The 26,582-nt window shown below is 37.0% G+C and overlaps 1 protein-coding gene across 8 annotated transcripts; it reads left to right on the top strand.

Moving 5' to 3' along the window:
- Positions 1 to 298: 298 nt before the first annotated feature.
- Positions 299 to 26,582, top strand: LOC113400092 (protein disabled). 8 transcript variants are annotated; one of them, XM_064217658.1, is made up of 19 exons: positions 299 to 569; positions 6,469 to 6,586; positions 8,494 to 8,708; positions 11,576 to 11,719; positions 14,516 to 14,665; positions 15,745 to 15,930; positions 16,047 to 16,199; positions 16,976 to 17,554; positions 17,675 to 17,881; positions 18,334 to 18,491; positions 18,781 to 18,874; positions 19,141 to 20,083; positions 20,404 to 20,535; positions 21,201 to 21,348; positions 21,595 to 21,963; positions 22,387 to 22,457; positions 22,874 to 22,955; positions 23,390 to 23,860; positions 24,253 to 26,582. In XM_064217658.1, exons 2-19 carry the CDS (start codon positions 6,547 to 6,549, stop codon positions 24,635 to 24,637), a joined length of 4,527 nt encoding a protein of 1,508 aa, XP_064073728.1. In that variant the 5' UTR covers positions 299 to 569; positions 6,469 to 6,546; the 3' UTR covers positions 24,638 to 26,582. The 8 variants fall into 8 exon arrangements, with proteins under 8 accessions (XP_064073728.1, XP_064073726.1, XP_064073724.1 ...); XM_064217656.1 differs by lacking the exon at positions 6,469 to 6,586 and adding an exon at positions 6,111 to 6,212; XM_064217654.1 differs by lacking the exon at positions 6,469 to 6,586 and adding an exon at positions 6,111 to 6,212 and having other exon boundaries at positions 8,473 to 8,708.

The raw sequence follows: 26,582 nt of genomic DNA, 5'->3' as shown, positions 1-26,582 counted from the left end.
TTTTTTTTTTAAAGTTTAAGACAACTTAACTCTTTGACAAAACCAAATTAGCTTTATTTAAAGTCGGCAAAAATATATGATGTAACTATAGAATTTATGCTACGCTATGTCTTATATTTAAACTTATAACTCAATAGTTATACAATTACCAATGTTAACTTGTATAAAGTGTTGTCTTTTTTCTGTGTTAAAATAGTATAAAAATAACTCTTCACATTAAAAATGAAATTATCTTATCTGTACTTTAAATGTAAATGACAACTTGTCAAGTTTGATGTCAAATGTCAAAGAATTATTTACATTTTTTGAAGATAAAGGAGAAGGACGAATTCTGAGGTTGTTGATCGCACTAAGTTTATATTACAGTTCGGTATATAATTGTATGTAGTTGGCTGAGAATTACTGAACGAATTAATAGCGCCTTAAAAATAAAAAAAGTTTTCGTCTAATTTTTACATACTTGTAATTTATTCAGTAAAACTTATAGACCGTAAAAATATATTCTCCTCGTATATATTCAACTCGTAAAGGGTATAATTGGATCTCGAATACTATGGCTGTAAAATTATGTGAGTAATATTATAATATTTGTATGTTATTGTAATTATTTTGCTGATTATTATATTCTATAAAGTTCACGAAAACTTATATATAAAAACTATCCTCCTAACTACTATTGCTTACTTAACTTGTATTCCTTATAATTAACGTTTTTTATAAAAAGATGAATAAGGCAATTGTAATAAGATAACACCTCGTATAGACGGTTTTATTCTACATAATAAAAGTACATAGTTCTTAAGAGTGACATATGACATAAGTTATAAAATGATATAAAAACAAGGAGGTTAAATATTACTACATTCACCCACACTTTAATTTAAAACATAGTCTTGCAGTCGTGTAGGAAGTCTGTGCTCTCTATTTGATCTACGCAAAGTTGCTTCCTCTTCCATAGAATTGGATCGATTTCCTTCAGGTGGCAGCTCTTCGGTGGATTCATAATTAGAATCTGATGTATTATCTTCCCTTGGTGAATTTTGTTCTTCATCAATCGGTACCTCATTTTCACTTAAAACATCAAATTCTCTTTGACTTTGGCCTAAAGGTGCTAAATTACGATTTGAAACGGTAGTTTCTCTACCATCCGATAAACGTATGTGGGAATAATTTGGATTAACGTGTATTAATTCCACCTCTTCAACTAGTGGTTGATATTTATTAGTGCGATTGCATTTTCGCATAAGTGCATGCTCCGAATTTATCAACCAACTAGGTACTGATACACCGTTTGCTGATTTTCTTGTGTGTGTGAACATTCTTTCGTGTGGCGTGCAATTTGTAGCAGTACAGAGAAGAGAGCGGATAGAATGTAATGCTTGAGGCAGAGCGAGTTCCCAATTCTCAATAGACATGTTTTTCGAACGTAATGCTAATTGTACAGCTTTCCATAAAGTAGCATTAAGGCGTTCTACTTGACCATTACCTCGCGGGTTGTATGGTGTAGTTCGACTCGTTGCAATGCCACGATTATAAAGAAATTCTTTTAAATCAGAAGACATGAATGCTGTACCACGATCAGAATGTATGAAAGATGGCATACCGAATGTAAGAAATATTTCGTTTAGATTTTTAATAACTGTTTTTGAAGAGATATCGGCACATGGAAATGCAAATGGGAAACGCGAAAATTCGTCAATTATTGTTAGTATATATTTGTTCTTCGTATTGCTTGGAATTGGTCCTTTGAAGTCTAGACTTAATCTTTCAAATGGAGCTGTTGCTTTAATTAAGTTAAGTCTAGGAATAGGATTCCGTACGTAATTAGGCTTTATTTCTGAACAAACACGACAAGATTTTATCATGTTTCTTATTTCTTCTATAGTGTATGGTAGATTCTTTGTTTTAATCCAATGAGCCATTCTTGTAACTCCAGGATGACATAAAGCTTCATGTAATGAAATCAATTTTGTGTGTTGTACTTGAGCTGAGGAACAAATACGTGATAATGCATCTGCAATGTCATTTTGCTTACCTGGCCTGTAAATTATATCGTACTTAAATGGTGCCAGTTCTAAACGCCATCTCTGTATTTTTTCGTTTTTAATTTTATTTGTCAATTTGTTATTAAACATAAATGATACGGATCTTTGATCGGTTATTAGTCGAAAAGGTTTACCAATAAGATAATGTTTCCATTTTTTTAAAGCTTCTACTATGGCATAAGCTTCTTTCTCAATGGCTGAATGATTTTGTTCTGTTAGATTTAATGTTTTAGAAAAGAATGCGACAGGTCGACCATCTTGAGATAAAACAGCAGCAATAGAATGGTCAGAGGCATCGGTCTCGACAGTAAGTGGAAGACTATAATCAATTGCATACACAGCTGATTTAATTATGTCTGATTTTAATGATTGAAATCTTTGTACTAATTCTTCAGAAAATGGAAATATTTTATTATGAGATATAGCATGAATTCTTTCAGAGAAATTAGGTATCCATCGACTGTAATGTGCAAACATTCCAACGATCCGACGTTGGGATGGTAAATCGTTTGGTGGTGGTAAAGACGTTAGAGGTCGAAGGCGATCAGCATCGGGTCTTATAACTTGATCTTTAATATTATATCCTAAAATATTTATCGTTGTTTGAGAGAATTTGCTTTTATCCTTGTTAATAGTGAGACAATACTTTCTAGCTGCAGCTAAAAAATTTTCTAAATTTTCATTATGTTCGGTTAATGTCTTACCACAAACAGTAATGTCATCTAAGTAGGCAAATGTATCTTTGAGTTTTTCTTCTTTTAACACCCAGTCAATGATTCTTTGAAAGCTGGAAACGCCATTAGTAACTCCAAAGGGAATACGTCGAAATTGATACAGATTTCCATCTGCTTCGAAAGCTGTATATTGTTTTTCTTTAGCAAGTATCGGTATTTGGTGATAGGCATTCTGTAAATCTATTGTGCTAAAGAAAAAATATTTCGATACTTGAGAAATCATTTCTTCTATATTAGGAAGCGGATATGCATCTAATTGCGTATATTTATTTATTGTTTGTGAATAGTCTATAACAAGACGTTTTTTATGATTTTCATTTTTTGTTATTAAGACCTGAGCTCGCCAGGGCGAAGAACTCTCTTCAATTATACCCTCAGCTAAAAGCTTTCTAATTTCTTGAATAATAAATTGTTTGTCATCTTGACTAAATCGGCGAGACTTTATTGCTATCGGCTTACAGTCGGCAGATATATTTGCAAATAAAGGAACGGCAGGAATTGACGCTTCTGCTACATTACAAACTATTATCGGCTCTTTAGGCCCTCCAAAAGAAAATTCTAAAAATGAATGTTTTTCCAGTATATCGTGACCTATAATTAAATCAGCACAAAGGTTTTTTACAATCAATAAATTTAAGTCATCGTAATCGTGATTTCCTATTTTTGCTGATACAATAGTTTTTCCATCAACTAGTGATGTGAAATTAGTCGATGCCATAGAAATAGTTTGATTACTAGGCAATTTCTTTAATCCGCAAAGCTTAAAAAAATTATCATTAATAAAGCTCACTGAGCTTCCAGTATCAATTAACGCGTGTGCTCGAATTCCCTTTATGTAGGCAGGCAACGTTGCTTTTTTTAACGAGCTTGGAGAAGCAGCTACTATGCATGCAGATGATTCGAATTGTTTAATTGTTGCCGCATTATTACATATTTTACTGCGACAAACGTTAGCAAAGTGGCCTTTCTTACCACACATTTGGCAAGTTACATCTAGTGCAGGGCAATTTTTGCGAATATGAATACGGTCACCACAAAAAAAGCATTTCCGTTTATAATTAGTTGCTTCTGAAGAACTTTTTCTACTATCATATTCAGATGATTCTGGTCGTACAAACATACTATTATCTCTAGATTTATTATTTTCAATAGCATTAACGCTGATATTATACTGCTGAGAACTAATTTCTGCTCCCTCTAGAGACAAGGCTTGATTGTAAGCGTCATCGAGTGATAAGTCTAAATTTTCAAGGAGACGTTGTCTTATTTTATTAGATTGTATTCCAGAAATAAATGCATCGCGTATGTTATCGTTTCTATTTGTTTCTGCATCAACATTTTTAAAATCACAGTCTTTTGCTAATTGTTTTAATGCCTGTAAATAATTGTCTATCGACTCTTCAATTTGTTGTTTTCTTGTTGCTAGAGCATGTCTTGCAAAAATTATATTTTTGGGTTTTATAAATATTTTATCCAATATAGCTATTGCTGTTTCATACGTAGAACATTCACTGATGTATGTATATATATTAGAAGATACATGATTTATAAGTAAATCAAGTTTTTTATAAGAAGTCAGTACTTTTTCTGACATGTGAGAAAAATCAGAAGCCGATAGAAAACTCTCGAATGTCCTTTTCCAATGTTCCCAATGTTTCGCTGCAGAACTATTGGAGGGATCAATATCTAAGCGATCAGGTCTCAAGTATTTATCCATCTTGTAAACACATTAAAATATTATGTAGAATAAATTGTAATAAGATAACACCTCGTATAGACGGTTTTATTCTACATAATAAAAGTACATAGTTCTTAAGAGTGACATATGACATAAGTTATAAAATGATATAAAAACAAGGAGGTTAAATATTACTACAGCAATGATCAAATGAAGACCTTGTACTGTTTTGGTTCATAAGCATTATTAAAGAAGCCAAGGTAACATGCAGTTGTACCTAAAGACTTGGATATGAATTTATTATCCTTTTTTTGTCAATTGTATTTTTGCATTTTTTTATATTAAAAACATCTTTCCTTGAAAATAAACATTTGCTATCAAGTAATAATAAATAATCTAATGTCCCTTTTTATTATATTTTAGAGTGTTAATAAATATTCTGTTAAACATAATAAAAACATTTATAAAACAATAACAACTTGCTTTAAATAAATAACACATTGCTTTGCGTTTAATCCTTATTATTTTTAATTAATAATAATATACTTAAGATGTGTTTTAAATAATAATCAATTAATGTAATTGCATGGGCATGGTATACATAATAAAAATATCAAAAGAATTTCATATTTTATTTATAATGATCATAACTTGATATACTTTAAGTGTCTGTTATTAAACAAACTTACAAATTGTATAATAAACTTTTAAATATTATTATACTTGTTGCTTGATAGCCAATAATTTAATATAATATCACAGTAAACAAATTTACCAGTTATCATTTGTTTAGTCAACAGAAATAAAGATTATTTCTTCTGTGATAATTTTATCTGACATCTTAAACTTTAGCATGTCTATTAAAAGATTCTTCATTTCCTTTTGTATACATTTTACACACAAAAAAAACGATGACTTTTATTTATTTATATTATATATAGTTAAATTCACTAATAATACATTATATATATACATTGTAAAAAAAAACAATATAAAATTCAAGCTAATGTTATATAATTTAATGTTAAATACAAATTAATGAACTCTGATTTGTATTTGAATTGTAAATGTCATTGAAAATAAATTCCGTACGTATATTATAAACGAAAAACAAAGCAATCTATATCTTTATACGTTAGTTGTCATTTAACTTGAAACAGTTTCGTAACGACGTTCGGCAACAACGTTTATTCCATATAAATTACGTAAAAGCAAAATATACGCCGAGTAGAAATTTCATTGACGGGATCATGAAACTTGTACGAACTGGAGATCGGGGGCGAATATTGATCAAGGGTTGTATTGCGCGTGTGTGCGCGCACCCCTCACACCGATAGGGCGTTGCGTGCGTGTGTTGTCCATGTGCCAGCGAGCGAGCCGGGATCCTCCTGTGCCGACTGAGTTTATAATAAACACTAATGCTCTATTTAATGCTTGTATATATCGTTATCTATTCAACTTCGAACTAAATGTGACTTTCGCGAGATGTGAAGTAATTCGCCGCGACAGCACTCGTGAACTGGCCGCGATGGCACCGTAAAAATCAATAAATCTCCCAGTGGAACTCGTATGTTGCATTCTACTCAGTGACTTTAACACCAGTGTCACAAATGAATATATCGCGAGTGAATGCGAAGTGTATTTGCTTTACAGTGCGGCCGAAAGGTCTATAAGGCGAGTTCCCGATGTTCAATCACAAGTTACCGACTGACTTTCCGATGCAAACCCTCCGTAAGAAAACCAGCCCTTGCAAATGTGAGTTCTGAATTTGCGTGACTCGATAAGCTTTTACACGATTTTTCTAAATTTCAATATCATTACGGTCATGCGGTGTTTAGATCATAGAGCTAAATGTAAGCGGATACACTAGGGCATCCTCGCTTTGTGCTGTATATTTTGCGTTTTTTTTTCGTTGTAACATGCATGGTCCGGCCATGATAACCACTGTACTAACTGTATGTCACCCGAGCTATCGCTAGTCATATCATAATTAGTGACTGATTTTAAACAGAGGGTGTGTTGTGGGCCTGGCGGTGGAGCGGTGGTGCGGCGGGGGGAGTAACTAACTATATTCGGTTTATTCGGAATAATGCAGGTGTGTCATTTCCAGCACCTCTTGCGGCAGTTCGGTGAGTACTGCGATCATATATTGCATTTCATGCTTCACACTAGATGGGTAGATTAGCTATGAATGATTGGTCCCCCTCTGCTCCCTACCTTATCTCGTTATGACCTTAATGTGGAAATGTTCGATGAAACCTACCGTATATAATTATATTATAAAGTCTAAATATAAGTAGATATATATGTTATAATTAATTTATTTTATATGGTTCGTACGTCGGCTTGATTTGAATATTATCCATTATTAAACAATAAACATTCTTATTCAATAAATTAAAAAATATATTTCTTTATGGAGAAAGTAGTGTTTAGTTATTTTCCAATATTAAGTTATTTACTTTATAACAAGTATTTATTATAATAAATTTCATCAGTATTATAAGTTTTGTATAACAATATATCTTTTATAAATTACGTAAATTAAATAGGTAAATTCTGAACTCCCAAAAGAGAAATAGTTATATTTTTATGTTATTTTCTATAAAATGTATTATTAAAATAATGTATTAATTAAATGTTATAATATAATGAAATTTACAAAATTAATTTTGAATTATGGCATTACTATTATTTTTCAAATACAATAGTTAAGCTAATGAAGCTTAACGTTGCAAACGCAATCGAAAATTACTTGAACATTAATAATTAGTGTCAAACCAGGCGTATAATTCAATAATGTGTGTTAAGTGATACTCTTTAAGAAACCCCGTAAAAACGGGTAGTGTTCATGGTATTAACTAACATTGTATAATGTACGCGTAATATGAAGAGCTAAAGGAAAAAAGATGTATAGGTATATTTATGGTTAATATTTAATTTGCCATTTCACTTTGGTATTGTTAGTACATAATAACATGATTTCCAATATTGATTAATTTGGACCACTGACAGATTTATTGTAGTTCTATGTTGTTAAGGAATAAAACATGAATAGATGGGTTTATTCTGATCAAACTAAATGATTTTAGACGGCTTATTATTAATATGTATTGAGAATAGCATATCGTCGTTATATGTTATAACTTAGTATCAGGATAAGGTTCCGGTTTTGAACATGTATGCTCAGTCCCAGACTGAAGACTCTAAATTTAAAAACAGGAAATTCAATTACACAGCCAGTGATGCACCGTAAACAGGGACCGAAATAGGACAACGCTGCTCACTCTTGTTTCGCACTCGACCTCATCGTAACGTTCTTAGCCAAAGTTCATTGTGACAATAAAAAAAAAGAATGACTCTTAACAAAAACGATACAAAACTTTTGTTAGGCCGAGGTAATTGTTTATGGAAGATATTATTTGACGAAAACTTCCAGTGAAATTGGGGTATAATATTAGTGCTTTTTTTTAAATATATTATTGCTGAAATCGTATTTTGTGGTATATTTTTATGTTTAATGAAACGTTTCTAGTCATTAAAACATTTAAGCAATCATTGGATCAAAGTATGTGTTCTGTTTCCGCGATTACTAAGTGTAATAAAAAAGTATGAGATGAACCGTCTGAAGCAGAATTGCTGCCCCGAACATAAAATAAGTCGTTAAATTTAATGGCTATTCTGTGCCAACTCTCTCGCAGATACAGTTGTATTATACACAAAGTCCTTTATTATTTCTGAAAATATAATTTTATTATCCTTTCAATATATTCTACATAGTCAGTCACTTTAATCGATCACGATTCACAAAAGGTGTTGGAGTTTTTTTACAATAACTTTAAATTAGTAAATAATCTTCAAGCTGTTTTATAGATATCTGAATCCATCGAATATATAAATATTTGCAGCGGACTATTTATGCGTGCTTGTTTTAACGTTAACATAGTATATCGTTGGTGTTAATAATGCCGAAAATTGTTTTGTCAGAGAACATGCTAACCTTGTTATTCTATAGTCATTTATGAACCTCTCGCAGACAAGAACGAGCCGGGTCGCTTCCTCGGCGAGGGTGTCTCGTTTCGCGCCAAACTTATTGGCGTACTCGAGGTACCGGAGGCGCGAGGTGACAGGATGTGTCAGGAAGCGCTTGCAGATTTAAAGATGGCTATTAGAGCGGCAGGGGAGCATAAACAGAGGATACAGGTCCATGTTGCCATCGATGGACTGCGCCTGCGCGATGATAAGACCGGTGTAAGTTTTTATACATTATCTGTTTCACTAAGTTCAGCATTAATTTAAGAAGTTCTTAAAGGATTCAGTACCAAGATTGTATTTTTACTATAGCAAGCTATTTTCTTGCTAACGCTGCAAAATGAGTTATGAAATTTTACAAAGTATATGAACCTCCATATACTTCGTAAGATTGTATTACAGTAGTTGTATTTCAAGGTCAGCTATTTATTAAATGAGTGAAAGATAGAACCATAAATGCCAGGGAGGCAAGTCTTATGAAACAGCAAATATTCACCAATACAACTTGGTAAAAAAATGTAGCGTTTACTAAATTGAAATAATAACTTGCTTAAATTGCGCTTCACTTGCATGCACCCAAAGATGAATATTTATAGATAAGTGCAATCATTTATTCTCATACATTCAGCCATAGTTCTTACTAATGACTTGTACAAATTATTACATGTAACATGTCCACTACAAAACGGTGTGAAATGTTAAGGTTATTAGCTATAGTCAACTCCTATGTAGTAACCATACGTACAATACAAATTATAATACCAGATTCTGACAAATACGTAAAAATAAAAGACAGGATTCTAATGCATTGATACTTAAATAAAAAACGAATACAAAATTGCTCTTTTGAGTTGAGGAGAGGCGTATTTTGAGTTATCACATTTTTGCTGCCTCATCCTGGTAGTAAAATTGTATTACTTTTTAATATTATAAATGCGAAAGTTTGGATGGATGGAGGTGTGTTACTCAATCACACCAGAACCATTGAACGGATCTTAATGAAATTTAGCGCAGAGATAGATTATAGTCTGAAATAGCATATAGCGTATTCTTCTCGGAAAAATGTACCTAACACCTGCTAAATTCTCACCTAAATTCTCCTTCACACGGGGTGAAGCCGCGGGCGGATACTACACGTCAAAATCGGTCGACAAAACCATTTATCAAGGCAAACCCCGATATAATCGTGTGTTTACAGATTCACGCTCGGATCTTATTTACATGGGCATCTTAACAATAAATATGACGTAACCGCGTGGTTTATCTGAATTGCGCGGCGCCCGTGCAATCTATTTACACAAATTATGAAGTACGAAGCCCCAGGAAAGCGTTACGGGCACCGCGCGATTCTGACTTGGTAAGGCCATGCGTTAATGGATCGTTTCAATATTAAATAATTAATTGATGAACTAGAGGAAAGACCTACATGACATCTTTAGTTTGAGGTTTATTTTATTAAATTTGGGAAGATCGGTGTATTGATTCCATCCAATACTGCATAATTCTTCTTTTCTATATTATTTTAAATCATATATTTTATATCTGAATTCAATCTTCAAATGGCACTCACGAAATAAGCACTATCTGACTTTAAAAAAAAGCTGTTAGAAACGCGAGATTACAATCGTGGGCTTGCAATCTATAAGTCTATGCAAATGGAAAAAGTTAGTAGCAGAAAGTGGAAAAAAATACAACTTTTAAAATATTACCTTAATTTTAGAAGCATTACTTTGAGGTATGATCCCGTGGATTGCCGTAAGAAAGTACAAATATATACTGTATATAATCTTGTTCTTTTACACCGCAACTGCTGCGGAGCTGTATCCGACAATCTGTGTGTATAGGGGGTCATTGCCATTTAGCATCAATAGTAACGTCAATAAATTTGTTTGATACTACTATATCTAATCTCAATTGATAACTAAATTTGTTTTGCTAAATTGTACAACTTTTGAATTATTTTGATAAACGTTAGATTATTTACTTCAACCGAAAATATAATCCGATACAACATTGCTTACATCGTCATACTGAAACTTTTTTTATTTTAAAAACCATTGAGGAGCAAGTAGTCTGCAAAAATGTCATGTTTGTTACATGATACAACATAGTGCAAGTCATTTATATATATGAGGAATAGAGAAGGTCCAAGGATTGATTCCTAGAGCGTCTTATTTTGACTGAGAGTCTAGGATATCTTTTTCCTTTTACTTCGTCCCTTTGAATTATATTATTCAGGCAAGAAATAAATTGCTTCATCAATGGTCTTGTGTATTAATAAAGCAAGGTGCACCTGAATTTCCTAAATTAGCACCTAGCCATTTCAAAACTGAGTGTGAAAAATATAATCAAAAAGAAACCATATCTGTGATAACACAATGTGAATGTAATGATTACTTTATCAATGCTGTATATTTTTCTATAGGACATATAATTATGCTCACTTTTAAAAGCTTGCTATTAAAAATAACAAGCTAACCGCATGTACAATATTTAAATGCTATTCCTCCTTCTACGCGTATTTATCTATTTCTAATAAACAAACAAAAAAAAACTATTATTGTGATATATATTATTCTAAAAAAAGGACTTTTACGCATAAGCGAACATGACGTCCTGGTTGAGGATTCTTAGGGGGATACAAAAATAATATATATTAAACCTAAAACTATCTTAATTAATCACAGGTCTATGACATTTTTGCGAGATTAGACGTTGGATCTGCCAGAATGAAATTGCATTGTCCAACAGACTTTATATCTAAATTAAGTGTAGTTCTAACTGATTCGTTCTGAGCACATTCCATCAATAGGTGCAAATGAACATCAGGTACATTACAAGTTGTGCATGTTGTGATGGAAATTACTATTATATTTAAAAATAATGTAAAATATTAGCTCTGACTCATTAGGTTATAGATCATTGTTAAATAAGCCGTGTTATACATAGGAGCATACAAAGGTCAGGTGTTGAAGCATATTACGTAAACGCCTAGATAGAACATTGGTTATATAGTGAACTCAGTACTTCTACCTTATAAATTTTGCCAAACTGTTATGTGTAAAATATTCCATTATTTATTCCAGGACTCTTTGTATCATCATCCTGTCCACAAGATATCCTTCATCGCGCAGGACATGACGGACTCTCGTGCGTTCGGCTACATATTTGGATCTCCCGACACCGGTCATCGCTTCTTTGGTATCAAGACTGATAAAGCAGCTAGTCAAGTAAGTTCTGCTTTTATTACTAATTTTTTATCTGAAATGTGGAACAGTTCCAATAAATAAATAAAAACAGAATTTGCATTCTTGGTGTAGGCAGTGGCTTACATGTCTTACAGCTCCAGCTAGGTAAAAGTGAAGAACAAATTGCTCGTGCTTATGTGAAATAAAATTCGCTACCTTCAAAAAATTTTCCGAAGATGTAGCACTGCTAATTTCCCGGGTAGCTACTGCTCATTTATTGACAGAAAAACACAATAACTCATTTTTTCAGTCCTCTGGGACCTCTCGAATCCTAGGATTCGTTTTTAGCTTCATTATCTTCAGCTAAAAAAAATATCACCTAGACCAACAAGACAATTTTGCCAAATGAAAAAGAAAAGAACAAATATTTTTTACATATTTCCTTCGTAAATTTATACAGATTTAATAAAAATCCTTTCCTATGAAGGAAAAGATTTTAAGCTTATTCCTCTACGCTGCATGAGAGGCATGAAACATGATGGTTTTTCTACGATTTTTGATCGCAGATCATGTGAATTATTATTACAGGAGACACATATTAGTTATATAATATTGTTTTCCAGAATTAGAATCTGCAATATATAATACATAGAATCCATGTATTTTGGGATGTAAGGGGGCGCAAAGTACACCTTAGCGCCCCAAGCCAACCTCACTTGCCCGTGGTGCATCCTGCCGACCAGCAAACGAGGCTCTGGCGACCGACTGATGGCGGTATAACCATAAAAAAATAGGCGTAGCTAAATACCACAGGCCGGTGACGGGCAGCAGCGTCACCGGTGCGAGAAGTTGCGTCCTGCGATCGCCAACCCGCCTGCCTAGCGTGGCGATTATGGGCAATACCTCCAAATGGTGAAAACACGTAAGCCACGGCCCCCAGTTCCCGCCGGTCCCGCTATTCCTCATCATGGTGGCGACGATGGTAACGGCGGGACGTAGGGTGCTAAGAATCACCGGGCTACGGGAGGCCACCACAACCGACTGACACTGGCCACGTACAACGGACGCACTCTACGGCTTGAGTCGCATCTAGCGCAACTCGAGGTGGAACTTGGGAAAATTAGGTGGCACATATTAGTGTTATGTGAAGTCCGTAGAGAGGGAGAGGACACCGTAACTCTCGAATTGGGCCACCTAATGTACTTCCGAGAGGGAGACCAACAATACCAAGGTGGCGTTGGGTTTCTGGTTAAAAAGTCCCTAGCTGACAACGTTGTGGAAATCTTCAGTGTGTCGAACAGGGTAGCGTACCTCATTGTAAAGCTCACCGAGAGGTACAGCCTCAAGGTGGTGCAAGTGTACGCACCAACCTCGACACACTCGGACGATGAAGTGGAGGAAATGTTCGATGATATATCGAGGGCCCTCCACTCCACCACGAAAACCCACTACAACGTTGTCATGGGGGACTTCAACGCTAAAGTGGGAGTACAGAATTGTAGCGAATCGGTATTAGGACCCCATGGATTTAGAAGCAGAAATCATAGCAAATGCTTGTCAACTTCCTCTTCTTGATAAACTCCTTCTTCAAGAAGCAGCCCCAAAGGAAGTGGACGTGGCAAAGCCCCGACACTATGACCAAAAATGAGATCGATTTCATCATGATGAACAAAAGGCACATATTCAGAGACGTCTCAGTGCTCAACAGGTTCAATACCGGTAGTGATCACCGACTTATCCGAGGCTCTCTGAATATCAATTTTAAGGCCGAGCGCGTCCGTCTGATGAAGTCTACACCTATTCGTTAGAGAAACGGCAACTAAACCAAGAGATCAGCAAGCGCGTACGATACGACCTCCGGTGCTCCAATACTCTTACGATTGAAAGAGCCATCGAGCAGAATCGGAGTTCTAAGGTGTTCGTACAATCTCTTGGAAGGAGCCACGTGACGAAGTTGACCACAGCAACTGGAGAAGTCGTTTTTTCCAAGCCGGCAGTTCTTTCGGAAGTAGAGGACTTCTACGCCCGGTTATACGCATCGCATGCATCTCGACCTAAAATGAGGATCCTAGAGCTACATTGACACGCCATTTCACCGAAGACCTGCCAGAAGTCAGTATTGGTGAAATCGAGATTGCTCTTAAACAGCTTAAAAATGGAAAGTCCCCTGGAGAGGACGGCGTTACAACAGAGCTATTGAAAGCAGGAGGTAAACCCGTACTGAGGGAGCTCCAGAAGCTTTATCACTGTCCTCTTCGAAGGGAGGACTCCGGAGGCGTGGAGTAGCAGTGTGGTCGTCCTGTTCTTCAAAAAGGGAGACAAGACCCTGCTGAAGAACTATCGACCCATATCCCTAATGAGCCACGTCTATAAGCTGTTTTCAAGAGTGATCACGAACCATCTTGCGCGAAGATTCGACGAATTCCAACCCCCGGAACAGGCCGGGTTTCGGAACGGATACGGCACCATAGACCACATCCACACAGTGCGGCAGATTATACAGAAGTCCCATGAGTATAATCGGCCCCTGTGTCTTGCATTCGTGGACTATGAGAAGGCCTTTGACGACTCTTCGACGAATCTTCACATCGTCGATCCCACAGTGCCTTAAGACGAAAGTTTTCAATGAGTTTAGCATTAACCGTAAATGACTGACTTAATATGTATTATATTGGTTGATTGTCTTTAGACTTGTGTACGTCAATGTTTGAAAAAAAAATTGGTGTTGGCTGTCAAGGAATTTTCTGTACAGTCCGGAGCTTGGAAGATGGGTACAGGAATATTGTTGTATGAATATACTTAATCAACATTAGTTATACCTTTATTTTTATTTCGCAGGTAGTTATAGCAATGAGGGACTTATTTCAAGTAGTATTTGAACTTAAGAAAAAAGAAGTAGAAATGGCAAAGCAGCAACTTGAAGGAAAAAATGTTACCAGTAGTCTCATACGGCATACCACCAGTACAGTTACAGATACAAAAACTAAGGTAAGAATTTACTAACTAAAAATTTTGAGCAAAAAAGTGATGCCAATTTAACATTTAATGAGGTGGTAAGGTGCCTTGGTAGGTATTGCTGTCAATAAAATCGTCAAAACTGGTGAAATATTTTGATTTTGTTTTAAAAACAATATAATACGAATCTCATTAAATATTGATTATTATGTATGTTTATTTACAACCAAAACACAACACTAAACACCCATAACACAATCGGTGTTGACAAATCAATCCGACATTCCTTGTTTTGTTGTCATAATTGGAGCGCAATTTTGTAGAAATGGTTTAGTTTTCTGAGAAGATCGCAGAAAAAATATTGTAAGTGATGCGAGACAGACTAAGATTTAGGTGCTTTAGATGTATATTATATAACAATCATTTAAAATATATACGTTTAAATGATATATCTGATATAGATGTGTGGGATTCCTCGTTGAATTGGGAATTGAGGATTGATACAGTAAGTTAACGATACTTTTTACCCTTATTTTTAATAAATGTAACCAGATTGTAAGTTGTCGGAAAATTTTGAACAGAGTTATCAATTCTATCAATTATAGGCATAACATTACATACATTAACAGCCTGTAAATTTCCCACTGCTGGGCTAAGGCCTCCTCTCTCTTTGAGGAGAAGGTCTGGAGCTTATTCCATGTTGCTCCAATGCGGGGTGGTGGAATACACATGTGGCAGAATTTCGTTGAAATTAAACACATGCAGGTTTCCTCACGATGTTTTCCTTCACCGCCGAGCACGAGATGAATTATAAACACAAATTAAGCACATGAAAATTCATTGGTGCTTGACGGGTTTGAACCCATAATTATCGGTTAAGATGCACGCGTTCTAACCACTGAGCCATCTCAGGCATGCAATTTTGATATTTTACAATATACTTTTGTAGGTTTATAATTAAGATTAACTGAAATTGGCCTGTTATATCGAAAACAATATGTCGTTTATAATTGTAAGTAAGTAAAGGTTCTTTATAATTATTAGCCACTGACAGATGATGTTTATTAGTTAAAACGATTTATATGCTACTAATTTTTAATCTGTTCTACCAGATTATACCAATGACTGGGGAGCCTAGTTCTTCTATAACCAAACCCGAAGGTGCTGGAGAAGGGGGAGTCGCAGAGTTGGTAGACTTGGAACAAGAGCTGTGCTCGCTGAGAAGAGGTCTCACGCAGGTCGAGGGCCTGACTCCTTCGACTGATCCTTTCGGGGACTCCTTTATTATCCCTGCTCAGGTAAATTGATTAATTGAGGAACGTACTTCATGATTACTTTCCTGTTACCTCCATGATTGTTTTACTAGACATAAGTTTGACCACAGACATGAGTTGATCCTGTGTGTTTACTGCAGAAGGGGTTGTTGCCCCCTCCCCCCGGCGCGCCCCGCGGCCGCGTCCCTCCGCGCTCGCTGAGCCCCGGGAAGCCGGTTTCCTTCGACCTTTCGTCGGTTGCGGGCGACTTCGAACCCAAGCCCGCCACGCTCGTGGACGAGCCGGACCCGCCGGTCAGTGCACGCCCACTACTCTACGTTCTTGCGTACAAATACACACACACAAACGCCGACGTTACCCTCAATCGATCGTCATTTTTCGATTTTCTCATTGGTTCAATTTTAGAATTGGTTAGAATTTTTGTGTTAAATAATAACTTTACTTAAACGATTAATTTAAAACTATTTGTCGTTTTGTTATTGAAAAATATCGATAAATGGTAACGTAGTCAGAGCAAGTTACACAATAAACAGTAGAGCAGTGACACGCAATACTTTTCTGTTTTGTCTTTTCAAGAATATAAAAATTAGATATCTTAGTCGCGAGAAGGATAGAAGAGTATAAGACAGAGCAATTAATGTTGCGATGCGCTGAGCTAAATTGTTTTTACCTTCAATGATACAATTTAAAACACTGAAAAAAATTATTAATTTGGAAAATGAAGCAATGTGACAAAATTTAATTTTTAATAGATATGTTTCACATTAAAGTGTGAACTTATTTTATTTGGAAATTAGTTAGAATAACGTTTTTTAAAGAAACCTAAAACTGTGATGTACATTCTAAATCTCTATTTCATTGACCTCTGTGGTAAGGATTTCTAGTTCAAAGATATCAGGTAATTTGAACTTTAAGATACAACTCATGCCCATTTTGCGTTAAACTGTAACGATCACTCCCATCCATCTGACGCAACGTAGGTAGCTAGCTGTCACTGAGTATGCGAGTGAGTCAGCAGACGCCCGTCGGGCTCGGCGGCGCTTGCGAGCTTGTAATGTCGCTGTTGCAGGTGCACTCGCAGGCCGCGGCCGCCTCCGCCTCCGCCTACGACGTGTTCACGGAGCTAGACCCGCTCGGCACCGGCCGGAGTAAACCTTACGTTGACAAAAAACTCTTCTTTCAGGAGCTCAAAAACCCACCAAAGAAAGTGCTCAAAGACCTCGTACCGCCGACGCATTCCCTCCTATCCGATATCTTGCCGGGCCCGAGCGAGACGCGGGCGGAGGCCTACGGGCCGCCCACGGCCCTGAGCTCCCTGTCCCGGCATTCTGGCGGCACGGTCGCGATCGCTAAGCCGCCCCGGCCGACATTCTCGTCCGACTTTTTTGCGTCCGATCCGTTCGCGGAGACCGACCCCTTCGACAACACCGACCCCTTCTCCGACACCTTCAGGGACGACCCCTTCACGAGCCTGCAGGATTTCCCGAAACTCTCCTCGCTGAGGACGGAGGAGCCGAAGAGCGACCTCAGTAAGGAATTGATACAGGATAAGCTGGAGCCGGAAACGGCCCGGAACGTGTTCAATGGGCCGCTGCAGGTGTCGCTGCCGCCGGAGCCGGCGCCCAAGTCGCCGCGACTGCCGCGACAGGTACCGGACATATGTTCGCATCACTCGCACACATAAAACCCACTTATTTTCATTGTCATTATTTCTTATACCGGTACCAAGTGTTGACCTCTCACTAATGGCTGAATATCTTATTGACAGAACACGAACACGAGTACTATCAGACAGCGACCGCACGCCAGCTCCAAGCTGAACTCCGAGAGCGCGTCGCCCCCTCCTCCTCTACCCCCTAAGAAGATTGCCGAACTCAGCCTCATCCCGCCGCCGCGACCACCACACGACCATGAAGATATGGAAGAGTCGGAAACGCCACCGTTGCCTAAGCCTGCCAGGAAGAAGGAGCCGTTGGTAAGAATTATTGTTTGACTATAAACTACAATGTAACTGTCATAATAAGCCTACAAAACTACAAGTATGAAATTTCATTTCGTTCGTTAGATGAGGACTTCAATTTATTCACTGGAATAATCAAACGATAAATTGTATGATATTTAAATGAAAATTTTGGACCTAGAAACATCATAGGATAAGCAAAAACGAACATTTAAAAAGTTGGATAATTATAGCAAAATAGCCAATAGTATGGTAGGTAGTATTATTTACGTCTAAGAAAAGGAACCTAATAAAGAATTGCATGCAAAGCTTTTTGTTTTTGCAATTGTTTGAAAAATCGAATATTAACAAAAATGTTAATGACAGGTTTCAACGCTACGTTGCTTCTACGGGACGTTTTTAACGCACATTTTGGAGTACCAAGTTGCAAACGTTCGTTATCATGTAATGTATAAATGTGGTCGTAGGCCGACCGCAGCATGAAGCCGCGTCAGTCGTCGCTGGCCACGAACAGCAGCGAGGACGAGTACCTGACGCCGGCGCCGCCCCCCCTCCCCGCCGCCAAGCGTTTCGACATCACGCTCAGCCAACTACTCACACTCACTATGGACGATTTAGCTGCCAGGTGATAAATATAATAATTATTTAGCAACGTAACATCCATAACATAAGCATATGGCTTGGACCTTTTAAGTTCTACATTCGAAAACCTCTAAAATTGTCGTCTTAGTAAAGTCGCCGAGGACTATGACGAAATGACAATAGAATTTTTTTTTAATTTCACACGACAGCATTTGTTTCTCTATTTGGAAATAGCACTAAATGGCATTTTACAGTCTCAACGTTAACCGAGAGCTAATTAATATATATATATATTTTATAAAAAATAAACATAAATTGTCATATTAACACAGACTCCGCGTACCAGCTGCCACGTTATCCTCAATGACTCTACCTCAACTCACAGACTACCTCAGATCATATGTGGCGACAGAAAACGAGAAAGCGGTATGTAATACTTTTGCATATCATACATCTCTAATTTATAGTTATTAAATAGAATCTTATATTATTAAAATTTTATGTTTTACAAGTGTTTTCACGCTTCAAAGAACCCTCTTAGAAGTGTGATGATACTCACATACTGAACCTATTATCTTAATGTAAAATTAAATGGCATGAAATAAAATATTATTTGCACTATTTATTTCCTAATAATTGTATATATGGTCATAGCTCTTTAAGTGTATCCCTAACGTTGGTTATGCTTCTAGCACGTTCATATGGACCCAGCCATCCGACCAGAAAAGGAAAGAATAACTCCAATGATTCCTGAAATATCTGCACCATCTAGAGTACCAGAAAAACCTGCCGCTAAAGCACCTGTAACTACAGAATTCAAACCCCAGTTTGAAGATAATTTCGCTCCGACGGAAACCTCAGATGGTTTTGTAGCCAATTTCGATGATTTTGACCAAAAAGCAAATCCCACTTACGACAAATATGCAGCATTTAGAGAAATACAAGAACAAGAATTGAAAGCAAAGTCAATATTAGATCCTATCGCATCAGAAGTAAAACAAGAGGACGACAAAGAGTTAACATCAATAGCCGACTTAATAAAAACTGAAGAACATAAAGTCGAGGAGAGGAAAGAACTAGACAAGAGTCCATTAAAGAGCTTAGACGAGCTCACGATAGATTCGTTCAACATGTTTCGTAATTCTGTAAGTCCGAAACCCATCGATGCAAAAATCGAAGACATAAAGACGGTTATGAAAAATTTGCAAATAGAAAAGGCTAGGCGTAGTGTCTCGCCGCGCGACAACGGTGTAACAGAGACGAAATCCGACGACAACAACGACAGATATGCTGCTTTACGTGAAATAACAATAATAGAACCGCCGGACGAATTCGAATCAATACCGCCAGAAGCGCCCAAGGAACGCAAGAAGTCGGACGAAAAATCGGACGGTTTTGATAATTCCGATTTTTTCGATTGTATCGATAATAGTTCCCTGTCTTTTAATGTGGAGGATGCATTCAGAAAGAGCCCTGGAGTTAAAGATAAGGAAGAGGAGAAGAAAGTTGAGGAAAAGAAAGAGACGCCGATAGAAGTGATGCCGCCGCCGCCGGTGAGAGATCTGCAACCGCCGACGCGGCTCTCCGCTGGGTCCATCAGTGATGTGAATAGCGGCTCTTCTCCAGATACTAAAGGTATAAAATAAAATAAAATCTATTTAGTACTTCAAGGTTTTAAGGTTAAAATCTATTTCAAGGTTTAACCTTTTTGTTCGGGTTCTCAAGTCCAATATGTTACCTGATTTATCCTTATTCTACACAATAATTATAATTTGATCCAAAATATATGCCCTGAGTAAAGTATATTGATATTTTTTCTTATTCTGTCAATTGTATCAAATTAACTTATTGTATGCCTTCCAGTTAAATGCACGCTTAAGATCAAAACTCTTATGTCGTAAGCAATGTTAATTTCAAACCAGATACTGTATGTTAACTATTATCATCTTCCTCAGAGCGATGCCTTCCCCCTGTGATGTCGGTGGGGGGCCTCACGCGCCTGGGCTGGGGAGAGGGTTGGTCCTCCGACTCGCGAGACTCGGAGCCGCGCACCCGACGACGTCGGACGCACAACAGGGGACTGTCTGGTACGTACTACTTACATACTTACTCCTTCTTGGACTGACCACTAATAACCAACGGTTATAAAACCGCTATATATATGAATATCTTTAAAAACATATGCATTTAGAGTAAATTAGACATTTTTGAACGATTCAGTGTGAGCATTGTTATTGTATTAGATACTGAGAACCCATTTTTTTTAAGATTTCGTTTTTTAACTTATCTAAGCCTCCGAAAACTACTGCCTTGAAACTGGATTTGTGAAAAAAAAATCGCTGTTAGTTAGTTCATGTAATAACAATACGAATTATACATCGTTTATTTAGTTACCGTAAGCTATATACCTAAGTTTCCTAATAAATATTCACTTATAGTAAAAGTCCTAGGAAACGAACCCGCTACTGTCACATGCTAGAGTGTTGAACTATTGAGACGTTTGGTTGCTCAACTATGCGACGTGTATCGGGTGTACATATCTATGCCCCATACAAGTGCAAAAGTAGCACATCTATACCACACATGTAAACTATAATTTACCCTGCGAAGTTAGGTAACCTCCTCGATGATGAGTGATCCTGAGAATGGTCGTCGGGGCCGAGTTTGGCTCGAAACCTGGAAGACGCGAACGTCATACATCGAGCTCTTGTTTAACCCGCGTCCTGTAGTCAGTGTGGTGTCGTGTCCGCAGTGCAAACGTCGTCGTCGTCGCGCGACGTGTCCCCGTGGGACGAGGAGCCGCCGCGCCGCGCCGCGCGCCGCGAGCGGGAGTCGCGGGAGTCGCGGGAGTCGCGGGAGTCGCGGGAGTCGCGGGAGTCGCGGGAGTCGCGAGAGTCGCGGTCAGTGTAGCCACTTGTATTTTATCTACTCCAAACTATTGCTTTCCCACTTCGAACTGGAGGTTGGTAAAAAATACCATGGCGCCCTGATTTTGAGAGGAATTATGACTAGTATATAAATGTTATTGGAATTTTAATCATTCAATTATCTTCCTAGCGAACGAGTAGTAAAATAGAGCATTGCTATGAATCGTTTCCTCTTGCTTCTGTTTTATATTCTCTTACGTGACAATTACCTGTTTGCAGACACAATTCATCTGGTTCTAGAGAATGTCTAGACTCTGGCAGTGGAAGAGAAAAGGAAAAGCCGAGAGATAAGCGGGGCAGTAGAGATATCGATTTGAATAGAGACGGTAGAGAATCCGCCAGGGATAGGAGGGACTCCGGTAGCGGGAGAGACAGGCGTGACGTCAGCAAGGAGAGGGACCACAGGGACCACAGGGAGAGAGACAGGCGCGATCGGAGAAGTAGAGAGAGAGAGAAGGATACGTGGAGTAGAGAGAGGAATTACAGTAGGGAGAGAGATTACAGAGACTCGCGGAGCAGAGAGCGGTCGAAAGATTATAGAGACATGGACCGGCATCGGAAACCGATACATTCATACGACGAGGAAGAGTGAGTACATAAGACTTACACGCTCACGCTAGTGAAGTCGCTTTATCATACTTTAATATTTTATAAACACATACTTGTTCTGTAATACAAATAGCTTTTGTTGAGTATATTTATATAAACACATCTTATTTACTTCATAGTAGGGCTTCGTGGAAGCCTCTCTAGGTAGGTACCACCCAGTGTAACTGCATGCACCAGGGACATAACATATAGCTGGCGTTATATAAAGATTTATATTTTTTACAGTGACAAAGTCTATGGGCGCTAGTGGCTAACTTAAATTATATGATAAGTGCTGAAAAACAACATTAGTTTGTAAATCGAGCAGAAACTTAATTATAGAAGTTCCATATTACTACGTTTTTTTTTGAATCTTTGAAACGTTTTCTAAATTTAAATATTAACATATAGATGTGATTATAGCTACAGCGATGGCGGCTCTGGAAGGTCTTCTCCCCGGGAGCGGTGGCCCGACCAACGCTGGAGAAGGGATGGTGTGTACTAAATATAATGAGTTCATAGAAGGACTGCGTTTATGGTCATATGAATATATGACCATAATATATAATGTTTTATTCAAAATAAAAACATACTTTCTTCAAGTATGCTTTTACAAGCACTTTTGAATCGTCATTTAACAAACTATATTAAGTGAAGATACCTCCGGTTCGAAATGCAGATTCTACCGAGAAGAACCGCCAAGAAGCTCAGTAGTTATTCTTTTTCAACATTTAAAAATACTAAGTCATGTTAGTTAAATAGAATTATATATGTAGGTTATATATCCTGCCTGAAAGTCAACAAGTATTAGCTCTGCGCTTTTTATCATCTATATAATCTTGTATTGAATGATGTGCCTCCTTTACCCGAACTGTTATGTACTATAAAGCAAACATGTTCTTTATTTCAGAGAGAAATTACGGCTCCTTAGGATGGCGGGAAACTCGACGAAGAAATGAATTAAGACAAAGTGAAGATCCAAACGAAAGAAGGTAAGGATGACAATTTTTTCGTTTTAATCTCTATGGTTGCAATAATAGTAAGTCATTTGATGTTTCCACTTAGACTTTCGTGTGTGAAAAAATTGGTCTTCTGCCTGAATTATTTTTGGTCGTGTCTGAGAGTAACAAAAAACAGAGTTCAGTTTGTAAAAAACGTGGAATTCGTTTTACTTTTCACCCAAAGCATAAAGTTTATATAATTGCACGAGATCTATTATATACTTATATTTTATTAGTCGTGCATTACATATTTAAATGTCAAGTTTTTTTTCTATTTATTGTATGTAAGAGTTTTTAGTAAAATTTCAAAGCGGTGTTCCATGAATTATGTCAATCGAATGATCTGTAATACTAATAAGCGTCCATTTCATTTGAATCAATATAATACTAATAATTTGCACTTATTAATATTTTTTTACTTTCAGATATGGATCTACATTAGGGTGGCCGGGTCGTCGCTCAACAACTATTGCTTCTAGACGGGAAGTCGAGCGAGAAATGCGGGACGCTAGGGAATCCGCCCGGGACGCGCGTGACGCTCGAGATTCCGGCCGCGACTCGGGAAGAGATTCGAGAGATCCTCGCGACTCGGGCAGAGACTCTCGAGACGCGCGGGATTCCGGTAGAGACTCGGGAAGGGATTCGCGCGATCCGCGAGACTCGGGGCGCGAGTCGGGACGGGATTCGAGAGACACGAGGGAGTCAGTCCGGGACGCCCGGGATCCGAGGAGGCGGCGACGTGAGGAGCCTCGGACAAGACCGCGGGATTATCGCTTTTCGAACGATTTTTCCCCGCGGGAGAGGGAGCATACATCGCCCTTCGACAACGATTTCCAAGACACACCCACACCGACTACGAAGAAACGAGCACCTTACTCTTGCCTAGAGGGAACGAGGTAAAATTATAATGATGATTTGCATTTTAAAAAATGTGAAAAAAAAACGATAAAAAGAAAATTAGAAAACCCAAATATTTAATCATTTAAAGCAAGCTTTATACATTCTTCTTATCCAGAATCTATTTGGTAGTCGTCATTTCGCTATCGTTGGTATTAAATATGAAGCTTCTCGTGTCACGTGTGAAACTTTACCATTACTTCATCATAAGTGTTGCTCTTAATTTTGATGAATTGAACTGCATGGAAAAATTTTATCGCGCTCACCGCCGATCTTCTGCTTGATGTTATTCTCGGGATAAACATCTTGTGGTCAAATGAACTCCAAGACTTTTCCTTATAAAGCAGCAGTTACACATTAACCGTTACCTGTATAACATTGTTTATCTCAGATTCGGCTTTGAATTAGAAGACTCGACGGCATCCCCCCTATCGGGCAGCTCCGCCCGAGCGCGCGACGGGGACTCTCCGGCGACACGATTCCGGTTCGACTCAGACTCGCTTTCGCCTCGCTCCATGTTCGAAGATGACTTCACGACTATCTCCACCCCCAGAGGTCGGACCGCCTCCATCGCCGAGGAGGACGAGGGGGACCTGCCCCCGCTGAGGGCGAAGCCTCAACAGCACAGGGACATTAAAAAATCGGATTCCGTCAATATATTCACGAGGGAGTCGGACCCGTTCGAGGGCGACGCGTTCTTCGCGTGCACGGGCTCCGACAGGGTGGCGCGCCGGGAGAACTGGCCGGGAGAATTCCAGGGCTTCGACAACGCGTGAGACACACGCGTGCGCCCCGCCGTCACGGCTGTGACATTGCAGGCAGAAAGCGTTCCGAAGGTCAGGTTCGCTTTTCTAAAGTCCATTTGATAAAAATTTGATCGTTGAATAATCGGAAAAGTGCCCTAAGCAATGCTTGTTTGATTAAATATAGCGAATCGGTTTGGTTTTATATATAATTCAGTCAAATTACTTAAGAATTGAACACACTGTATATGCGCTATGCTTGCCACAGTACGTTTACTGAATATGTCGGTAGGTATATATTTTTTTCGTGATCAACGATTTGAACCACTTCAGCCAGAGAAAAAACGAAAACCTCTTATCTTTTACAATATTTTCAAGTTATTACCTTCGTTATTCGCCACGAAACGGCGATTGAACAATGAATCCTACGCTAATCAAATTAGAATGTAATATTAAGGATCTCATATTTATTAATACATAATAAATTATACATTAAGCAACAAGTAAACTATCATCTCTCATATTTAATTAGTATATAAACCCTATTTATTACTAAATGTACAATAATAAGGTCATATAAAAACCTTAGTCTTACGTTTTTATAAGGTATGTATAAATTTGGACCCTTATCAAGTTTGTATATGCCTTTAGACAACCTGTGATATGTATAAGCAACGCCCAAGCTGATTCTTTTCTCAACGCTTGTTAGTCATTTGTCATCGAGTCGGTCCATATAACATAAGTAAATTTATTCAAAGCATTAGACAACTGATGTCAACAGTATATATCAAATATTTAATTAAATACTATTCTTTTAGTCAAATATAAAAGACAAATCAAAACGCAGCTAGATATCGACAGTTACCAATAGGTATTAATACAATATAATACAAAGACAAAATAATACAGAAACATTTTGTGTATTATTTTGTCCAATATCAAAATTATACCTTTAATCGCGGTAATGTATTTAAAGCACTATTAAATATCGTTCTGGGCACAAACATTTTGAATTTCGTTTATTGGTATTGTAAATATTTTGCTATGAACTGATAATTTTGAAGCGCTTTGTAAATATTTTTTTTATTATTTACCGCGTTAGTGCAATCACAATCACTTAGTACATAATATTGTATTCGTATTGTTATGGCATTTTAATTCAGCATTTATTCAATAATTGCTTTCGAAACAAAATAACAAAGATATTGCTAGAAATTTATTGCACCCAATGTAATGTATCAAACATTATTTATATTAATTGAATTAAAATTATGCAATCCATAATTGAATCCATTTGTTGATATCTTTATACTGCATAAATTATATTTATAAATGTATTTTTTGTACATTAATCATTCTTTTCAACAAATTTAATACTCTTGTATTTATTTCTTTATAATTGGTGTGACTTCTACTGAAATGGGTTTATGTATATATATTTGAAATAATATAATTATCAGTGGAGTAACACTTATTTAAAATAAAATAAATCAATTTATTATTGACTGTATTCCATTTTTAAACACTGACTTATTCTAATACTTTTTTATTTTATGTATAATATTAATATTGTGTTAGGATAAATACTCCGTAATTTTTTTTTCTTTACTTCTGTGATAATGTAACCATTATTCTATATCAACTTAACATTATTTGTAAATTTGATATTTATGAAAGGCTTGATATTATGTACAATTATGTCATTTCCACATTCTTATACATAATATATATTTAGATGTTTTTTAATAATTATTTATTTTAATCTATGTAATTTCTCATACATCCAACCTTTCATAAAATTAACAAATTGAAAAAAAAGTTTGTCAAATGTTTTGTATTCAGGAATTTTGTACATAATATAGTTAGAAGTAAATTAATGATGTGCAATTATTCACTCTATTCAAAACACCGTACCGAAGTGATTTTTGTTTGATACCAGTTGTGTAAAATACTTAAAGTTAATAAAACTGTAACAATG

This window comes from Vanessa tameamea, chromosome 18, assembly GCF_037043105.1.
Source record: "Vanessa tameamea isolate UH-Manoa-2023 chromosome 18, ilVanTame1 primary haplotype, whole genome shotgun sequence".
Classification (NCBI taxonomy): domain Eukaryota; kingdom Metazoa; phylum Arthropoda; class Insecta; order Lepidoptera; family Nymphalidae; genus Vanessa; species Vanessa tameamea.
The sequence above is the reverse complement of the archived record's forward strand: the minus strand, read 5'-3'. Positions and strand labels throughout refer to the sequence as shown.

Bases quoted from the DNA above. Each gene is read 5' to 3' on its own strand.
- LOC113400092 (XM_064217654.1), top strand. From the start codon at position 6,143: ATGTTCAATCACAAGTTACCGACTGACTTTCCGATGCAAACCCTCCGT. The intron at 8,709-11,575 runs GTAAGTTTTTAT...TATTTATTCCAG, and splicing joins TGCGCGATGATAAGACCGGT to GACTCTTTGTATCATCATCC. The intron at 23,861-24,252 runs GTAAAATTATAA...TGTTTATCTCAG, and splicing joins TCTTGCCTAGAGGGAACGAG to ATTCGGCTTTGAATTAGAAG.